The 9,303-nt window shown below is 37.1% G+C and overlaps 1 protein-coding gene across 2 annotated transcripts in view; it reads right to left on the minus strand.

Moving 5' to 3' along the window:
• LOC136034905 (protein cueball-like) overlaps positions 1 to 4,993 on the minus strand; it is a 79,643-nt gene extending 74,650 nt beyond the window's left edge. For both annotated transcript variants that reach the window (XM_065716401.1, XM_065716402.1), the window contains exon 1: positions 4,844 to 4,993. In XM_065716401.1, coding sequence (XP_065572473.1) covers positions 4,844 to 4,910 — 67 coding nt within the window. In that variant the 5' untranslated portion in view covers positions 4,911 to 4,993. The remainder of the gene's footprint in view (positions 1 to 4,843) is intronic.
• Positions 4,994 to 9,303: the final 4,310 nt, after the last annotated feature.

The following is a 9,303-nucleotide window of genomic DNA, read 5'->3' on the forward strand; positions in this document are numbered from 1 at the left end:
TTTGTTTTTCTCCTCGTGAAACTCATTTTGCTTATGGAATTTGTTTTGTGCTGATTTGTGTTAGTGAAACTGACTGCATCTTGATTTTTCTCTTCGTGAAACTTGTACATTTGTTTTTCTCCTCGTGAAACTGATTTTGTTCATGGAACCTTTTGCAGGAAGATTTTTGATCTCGGAACTTGTTGCGTGCTGATTTTTGTTCGGGAAGCCTGTTACATGTTGATCTTTGTTGGTCAAACTTGTTGCATGTTGAATTTTCTCCTCGTGAAACTGATTTTGTTCATGGAACTTGTAGCGAGTTGATTTGCTCTTCATAGAACTTTTTTGCGTGCTAATTTTTGTTCATGTAACTTGTTGCATGTTGATTTTTCTCTTCGTAAAATGTGTACATTGATTTCTCTCATCACAAAACTGATCTTGTTCACAGAACTTGTTCTGTACAAATTTTTGTTTGTTAAACTTATTGCAAGCTATTTTTATAGCTTGAGAAAAGACCAGAAAGATAAAGGACAGAATGATCACAGAATGTAGCATATAGCCTACCCAGTGCACGTCTATTACACTTCCCTCGATTAGCAACTATCTTAGAATAGCTCATTTTAATTTTCTTTTGAACATCACGAATAGTGCACTGCTGTAGGCAAGAAATTGAATTCGTAACAGTAGTACCCAACCACCAAAAGGTGGAAACAAAGGGTATAGAAAACCGCAACAGACTAAGGGAGCATTAGAGGAAGTCGGACCATTAAAAACTAGAAATTCACATTTCTCAACATTAAGAGAAAGACCACTTTTAGAAAATAGACGTGAAACTTTTGAGACCATAAACGAGAGACCTTGCTTATTTTTACACAAAAGTAAAAGATCATCTGCATAAGCAAGATAAGAAACATCTGAGAGTCCAATAAAATAATTTCATCTAAAATACCAGAAATGCACATTTTGAATATACTAGGTGATAAAACCCCTCCCTGTTTGACACCCTGACATAAACGGGCAAACAGAGATCCAGATTTATTAATTTGGAGGAAAGAATTCTCATACCAAAAACAAAGAAGAAAAAGGACTGAAAGATTTACACCATTATTAAAAAGGGAAAAAAAAGCTTGACTGTGAACTACATTGTCAAAAGCTTTAGAAAGGTCCAAAGTACACATATAAAATGGTGAAACCTCAGCCATGCTATTCTTAAGGGCGGAAGAAAGAACACAGTGTGCATGTTGACAACCAATACCAGAATGAAACCTGAATTGATTCAATCCAAAATTTACATTTTCATTTAAATGAGGAATTAAGATATATTCAAGGATTTTACTCAAGTTACACATAGTGGTTATAGGGCGATAAGATGAACACTGAGAAGGGAGTTTTCCCTGCTTTAGAATTGAGGTGACAGTTCCAGAAACAATGCTATCCAGAACTGGCGAAGAAGTTAAACACATATGGAACAACAACTGCAAATGAAATAAAAGAACAACACACTTTGGATTTATATTATTTACACTAATGCCACCAATATCAATGGATGAAGATTTCAGTTGCTTAATTGCATTTTCAGCAGCAGTTATTGATACTGGACTAATATAGCCTTGATGAAGTGAAGACAGAAGAATTTTAGAAAGTAACCAAGAATAATGTGACTACATGAAGAAATTAATTTTATTAAGATCACTATTATAAAGATCACTTTTATCCAGCTTCTCAGAATTGATCAATCTAGACCAATCCTTTTTAGAGGCTGGAAATTCCATACCCTTATAATGAATGGATTTAAGATACTTTTTACAGTCATTCTTTGTTTTCTGCTTTATATCTGCAACAGACCCTGTTGTAGGTCTACCACAATCAACCCAAATTCGAAGCCAAAGTTTTGCCTTATTTTTATAATTCTTTAATTCAGGATTGGCAGCCCATATAGATTTCCGCGTTTTTATACAAATACACTCTGCAGGAACCACAATTTTTTCAGCTCCTTTCATGCATCTAAGTATATCATCATAATATCTATCAAGATCAGGCTTACTACCCTTTACTTGCAATTGGAGTAGATGATAAGGCACACAAATACAACTAAAGCAATGCAGATAAAGACAATATATATAAAGCAATATTGGCTCTTTCCCAATTACTATGTTTAAACCATTTAGAATTCCCAATAGGGGCAACATTGCAAAGGTTACATTTCAGTTTAGCAGTAAATGAAAGCAATAGATGGTATCAACATGAATAATCAAGCATTCTAGCTGTGACAAACTGATTATATGATCAATATTAGAAACACTACCAGATTGATGGATGTAGAAGTATGATAAATCTTTCTTCAGAATCACGTAAGGGGGCATGCACTCCAATATTTCTCAGGATTGATAACTTTGTTCATCCAAATCTGTATTAAAGTCACCAAGAACTATAAAATCAAGTGTATTGTCCTTGACATGATTCATCAGAGACTTTGAAAACTTCCATGTAATAGCAAATCTATTTATTGACTCTACTGTATTATTTTTATATGGAAGATAAACATTAGCAAACACAGTACTATTTACTCTAACAGCAAGAATGTGCTTATCTGAATAAAAAAGGGATGGGTTCAAAAGATCAATACTTTTTTTAAAACTACAGGCCAGGCCTCCAGAAGGGTGGCCACACATGGTAACTGCATCAGAAGTAAAAATCAAATGAATAGAGCTTCAATGAAGGAAATTTCTGCTAGAGGCAGTTAACAAGGTTTCTTGCAGGCAGATAACGTCAATGTTCGTGTACAGATTGTCAATATAAGCATCTTTATTTTTTGTGCCATTGATATTGTGCAATGATTGAAATTTGTAAAGTCATTTACAGATTTGTTGACTTGCAAGACCACAGAGAACAGAGCATGATATGTTAAAGGACACATGTTCACCATTGCCATTGGCACATTTTGGTGAGGCATTGCATGGATTTTCTTTCCTACTAATATGAGGGCCAGCACAACAAGCACATTTGGGTGAAGGACTGGGACAAGAAGACTGGAAGTGATGGGGCAATCAGCACTCAAAACAACACTTTGGAATTTCCTTAAACTTGCTCAGTCTAAAGAATTCATAACCAATTCATACACCATCTTTGAAAGAAGCAGCTTTAGCAAAAGAATCCACAAAATCAAGCTTATAATGGCTGAATATTTCTTAGAAATTTCTTTGGTTGATGTACTGGCAAGAGTGACAGGAACAGATGCACAGAAGTCTTTGACAGCAGATTTATCAATATTTACACACCACTCATCATGAAGAGGGCAAATACTGGAAACAAGTTCATGGCCACTGATTTTATCAATAGCCTCTTTCCTTTTAACAGGATCTGATAGATAAGACAGCAATTGAGAGATGACAATAGTGGTTAACTGGCAATTAGAGCCTATAGGTTCTGGTAACTAAGGGTAATTGAGGCTATAATTGTCCAACTTTGCTGACACAATTTGAACAAGCTGATGAACATGCTGATTGGAAACTTTAGAGGCTAATCATGAATAGGCCACAGCCAGCAACACTGGAACTTCAGTTGGAAGTTTAATCACATAAGTTGGCACAGTGATGCTAGCTTCATTGCACTTCTTCAGAAGATCAAGCATGTCCTTAATATTACTGTTTGCAGAATTTGCACCACTGCAGCAAGGGGAAATTTCATCAGGCACAAGTTTCAACCCTTGGATCAGCCTTAGCTTCAACTATTTTTGGTGAAACAAAAAAATTCACTCCATGTTCAACAATTTCCTTCTCAGAAATCAAAATCAGCCAATTACTTTGGACAAAATTTAACCCAGGTGAAAAGATAAGTTCAAAGTCATTCAGATCCTCTGATTGTTCACTAATACTTGGCATCTTTTCAAGGCACCTATTTTTAACCACCATACATTTAAACCATTCAATGTATAAATATAGGTCACTGTTATATGTCATTACAATCCCAAGCCAATTTCTGCAAAATAACAAAGTTACTGAATTATTTATGAAGCATAGGACAGGATTAAAAGTCTCTATGATCCCAAGCCAATTGTTGCAAAATAACAAGGTCACTGAATTATTTTTGAAGCTTAGGTCAGGATTAAAAGACTCTATGATCCCAAGCCAAATATTTAAATTAATTCACTTGACAAGAAACTCATTGATTTAGTAGTGTTCATAAAATATCTAATTTTAGCTGTTCATGCATTGAACTCTGGAACAATATGCAATAGCCTACATTTCATATAAATTTTGAAAAAAAGAACCATTGATATGGCTCAAAATTCTACTCAAATAACAGGAATTACATTTTCAGAACTAAAGGCAGAGAAAAAGCAACTGGTAACAGAAAATTAAGGTTAAATGTTGTTTTGTCAAAATTTCAATAGGTCACATTTCAACCTGTCATGTAGGCGAATTTCAGGGCTCTCTATAGGGAGAAGGAGAAGAGGTGTGTACTTTAAAATACCTTCATGGGATATACTTTGGCCTGTAGACCCATCCCTGAAAGTTTCATTTTCCTAACCTAACCCCTTTCTGAGATGACAAGAAGCCACTCAACTAGAATTTTATCTCAGAAAGAGCATAAAAATGGCATCTAGTGGTATGTTCACTTTATTTGTAGGTCAATAATAGCCTAGCCTATGAACTGCTCAATATTTAGGCTACTGGCTATTTTATCATAGGCCAATACAATTCCTGTCATACCTATATGCGACATTACTTGTGTAGAAAGAAACAAATTAGACCAACACACAGATTTTTTAGAGTTTAAGCTACTTAGTAACCAAAAATAAGTGTCCATAATTTAGGCCTGGGCTATCCTACCCACTAGACTGTTATATGAGAAACCTTCATACCTTGACAGCCATGACCAGCAAACAGGTAAATTATCAAAAAGCAAAAACTAAAACATTTGTACTTCATCACTGGACTTTTCCCGATTCATAGAATCGGAAAGTGTCCAACCAATCCTTTTCTTTCCGGGATAAACACTACACTGACATTTAAATTTTAGCGAACAAATAGAAAATTTTACTTTCTGTTTCTGCCATCTATTATAAAAACAAAGTGAAATATGTAACTAGAGAGCCAAAATATAAGAACATACCGTTTTCACAGTAAACCAAATTCTTGGAACAAGTTTAAGAGAAAGTGGAACAAGAAATTTCACATCTCATAACAGTATTGTGAATTACTGGAAGTTTTTTCCTTATATGTCTTCCCCCCCCTAAATTTTGAAAGTACCTTTTTTGGTATTTTCATTGAACTATACCTTTTTTGTGTATTTTCAGTGAAAAAACAACAAAACTGCCCCTAGTTATTAGTAATTCAGCCCATAGAGTTTTGCCCAAAATAGCCAATGCTTTAAGTGTACTTCATTATCTTACCTAGTTTTTTTTTGTGTATTTATGTTATACGGGAAAAACAGAGGCGCCATTTAGGCCAAATCTTGGGATGGGCATGAACTCCATCTGGGCCCCCCTCGATTCACTTTGTGTCGCGTAAGAAAAATCCGGGTTTTGGCAGCACATTGATCGAATATTCTAAGTAAAATGCATTTTCAGCACCCGTTGTTGCTTGGAAATGTACTGTAACCAATTGTGGAACTCAGCCACACTGACCTCTAAGATTAATTATAACAACGAAGAATACAATCAATGAGGTTAAGTGATTAAACTGAAAGTGGAAAATTCAACCAAACTACAGGCTGGCATTCCTCAGCGAGAAACTTTCTTATTTAAATAAACAATACCTCGGTGAAAGTAACCTTCATTGTTATGCTGAGGGTTGTAACCAAAATCTCAGTGTCCCTTCAGCAGAAATCTTCCAGATCAAATATATTTACAAAAAGGAAAAACATAACAAGAAAAAAAATATAACAACATTCAAGGTAACAAGGGGAACCGCCGAGCTTTCATCTTTGCAAAATCTTCAACAAGCTGGTTGTAGTCAAATTTTTTACTAAATCCTTCTCTGCAAATATCAAAAGGAGGTGACTGAGACGATCATCTCCTGTTGTAGACCGCAGGTAGTTTTTCACTATTTCTAGGCTAGAAAACAAACGCTCATTGCTCGCTGTTGTCTCAGTAAGTGTGGCAGCAATACGAAGTACTTTAATTACTTCTCAGTAAGCCACTGGTAATACCTGAAGATGGTTGACAATGTCTAGGAAGTTTTCCGGCTTTTTCTCTTCATTGAGCAAGAAACGCTTGGCAATACCAGCTTGAGATTCGAGAAGAATGCTGTCGAAATCCAGCTCGCCGTAAAGAGAAGAGAAAGGCTTGAGCAGCTCTGTGTCCATAAACTTGGTTGAGCTTGGATCCAAGGCTTCGAGCGTACTCAGCACTGGCAAGTTATCTGTGAACCTTCTGTCAAATTCGGCTAGTAGACGGTCAAAAGTTTTGAAGTATTCTTCAAAACATCGACAAGGGGTTCCAGATTGATCTCATATACTTGGATCTCAAGAAAGCCTTTGACAAAGTTCCCCATAAGCGTCTCGTCAAGAAGCTCAGGAAATACGGTCTCTCCTCATCCGGGTCCTCATTCAGTCTTCTTCAATGGATTACGGACTTCTTAACTGGCAGAAAGCAAGTTGTGTGCGTAGAAGGTTGTCTCAGCAATACCGAAGAAGAAGTTCTTAGCGGAGTACCTCAGGGGTCAATTCTCGGCCCCCTTCTGTTTAATCTCTACATCAACGACCTAGTTGAGGGCATCAAATCTGACATCCTTCTCTACGCGGACGACACAAAGCTCTATCGCGTCATCTCGTCATGTGAAGACATTCACCACCTGCAGGCGGATCTCCAACGGATGACTGGATGAAGAAGTGGATCATGGAAATCAATACCCAGAAAAGTCATATCCTCACTCTGGGTCCACAAAACTTTTCGTCCTCATACTTTCTTGGTTCCGTTGCACTCACTCTTAGTAGAGAAGAAAGAGACCTAGGCATCTTAGTGGATTCTGAACTGAACTTCAGTAGCCACTATGAAGCTGTCGTCAAGAAGGCTTCCAAAGTTGCTGGTATGATCAGAAGAAACTTCTCGTGCGAGGACGACAAAATGCTTGCTACGCTCTATAAGTCCCTTGTCCGCCCGATTCTTGAGTATGGACATTGTTCTACAAGACCATACTACAACAAGGACATTGATGCTCTTGAAAATGTTCAGAGAAGGATAACTAAATTCTCTCCCAGGTTACGCTTCCTTCCCTACGAAGAGCGGCTTAGAAAGCTTGAAATCCCAACCCTCGCCTTTAGATTCCATCGTGGTGATCTTATTGAAATGTACAAGCTCTGCAATGGAGCCTATGATAACGTACCAACCCAGAGAATCGTGCAGTTCAATAAAAATCATCTCCGACGACATCAGTACAAAGTGAGTATGGAACGTTTTTACAAGGACATGGGCCGATGGACTTTCGGCAACCGAGTTGTTCAGCATTGGAACAACTTACCAGAAAGAGTAATCTGCTCCATAAACCTACGGACATTCAAGATGGAAGTTGATGAATATTATTCAAGTGTCATTTTCTCCTTATGCAAATTTAGAAGAAATGCAAATTAAGATTTTTGTTTTGTAGAGGCTTAACGGCCTGCCATCAAATTTGCGAATATATTTATTTATTTTATCATTTCATCCGCCAAAGTAGTAGTCCAATTTCCAGATTCGATGAAATTCTTTCCTAGCGTCAAAGTTGTCACAAATTGTTTCCGATGCTTGGTGATCTTTTGAATTCTTCAATGTCGTCCTTTCTGACCAACAGAGGAGGGTCTAGTCGCGGGTCCATTCACAGCAGGTACTTCAATTTCGAGTTCTGTTGCAAACTCTTTAGCCTTCTTGAAAAGCGATACAAATGAAGCATCTGAACGCAGGTCGGTGAGTTTGCTTCTTGTGGCCTGAATCAGGGTGCGCGATCGAGGAATAACCAAGTCGATGGCGACGGCATGGAGTTGCTGAGACAGCGATTTCGTCGCTCGCGTAATTTCTTCTATGCAGTGCAATTGGAAGATAACAAGGTACGATTCCATCAAGAAATGATTGGCCAGGAACTGACCTATTTTAGTCTATCAACTTAGAAGAATTACTGAAAATATTCAGAATTTATAATATTAATACAATCATCCAGGAAACGGGCATTTGATAGAACTTGAGAATTAGATTATGTATCTAACCTGCTTTCAAAGTTTACAATGGTTAATAGCAAATAGTGTTATTATTATGGCCGGCAAAGGACCCTTTTTGGTGGAAGCTTGGGCCCCCTGGAAAATCTGGGGTGGGCATTTGACCACCTCTTCCATAAGGGATCGATGTCAGTGAAGAGGAACTAATGTAGTATTTTTAACATTGTTTAGACTTCAAATTGATAAGTATGTAAATCTGTAACCTGCAACCTTCTGAGCAGAATTCCAAAACACAAACCAATGGGCCGCACAGGATTTCGAGGATCTAATTTTACAATAGTTTAAGTTTTAGCCAAATGATTATATTAAAAAATGATCACTAGAAAAACTACTCATCTCTTACTAGATTGCTGTTCACCGCTGCAACCTAGATATTGATTTTGAAACCAATATACTTTCCTTGTTATTCAAGCCAAGGGACAGATAGTTTCCAATATAGGGGTATTGGACAAGGCGGTTCTAACCTTGAGCTTCTTTTTTGGATCTGATTCTAGTTTTGGCAGTTGTGGGCTAATTCTTCTTTTACAAAGGGACGTGATTGTCTCTCAATATTTTGCTAGCTAACGCTGCAACCTTGCTTTAAAAATATATTTGTTTCAAACTATCTTGCCAATAAATAATTTAAATTAACATTGGCTCGTGGTCATTCTTTACTATAATTTATGTAGAAACTAGCTGTTGGTGTGGTGCTTCACGCCACACCAACACCTAGTTGGTGGGGGCGCTTCGCGCCCCCCTCCAAGCCCCCCTGCGCGTAAGTCGTTACGCGCCATTGTAGTTTTGTCTCTGTGTCCCACCTGTGAATATATATATATATATATATATATATATATATATATATATATATATATATATATATATATATATATATTTTTACTACGTAAAACTTGCGAGTATACAACATTTTTCGCCGTCCCATTGTCTGTGCATATAAATAGATTGTCAGGTTTACCGACTCTTGAACAAGCAACATATATTTGTCCATGCGAAAACAATTCGTATTCAGATCTATACCGCATTTTTTTAATGATTGCCCTTGAGCTTTGTTGATGGTGATTGCTAATCGAATATTCCCTCTGTCCCCATCGTCATTTATATATCCCCCCTGTGCCCTTCCGGCGTCCCTGTTGTAGT

This window comes from Artemia franciscana, chromosome 13 (genome assembly GCF_032884065.1).
Source record: "Artemia franciscana chromosome 13, ASM3288406v1, whole genome shotgun sequence".
In the NCBI taxonomy this organism is placed as follows: Eukaryota; Metazoa; Arthropoda; class Branchiopoda; order Anostraca; family Artemiidae; genus Artemia; species Artemia franciscana.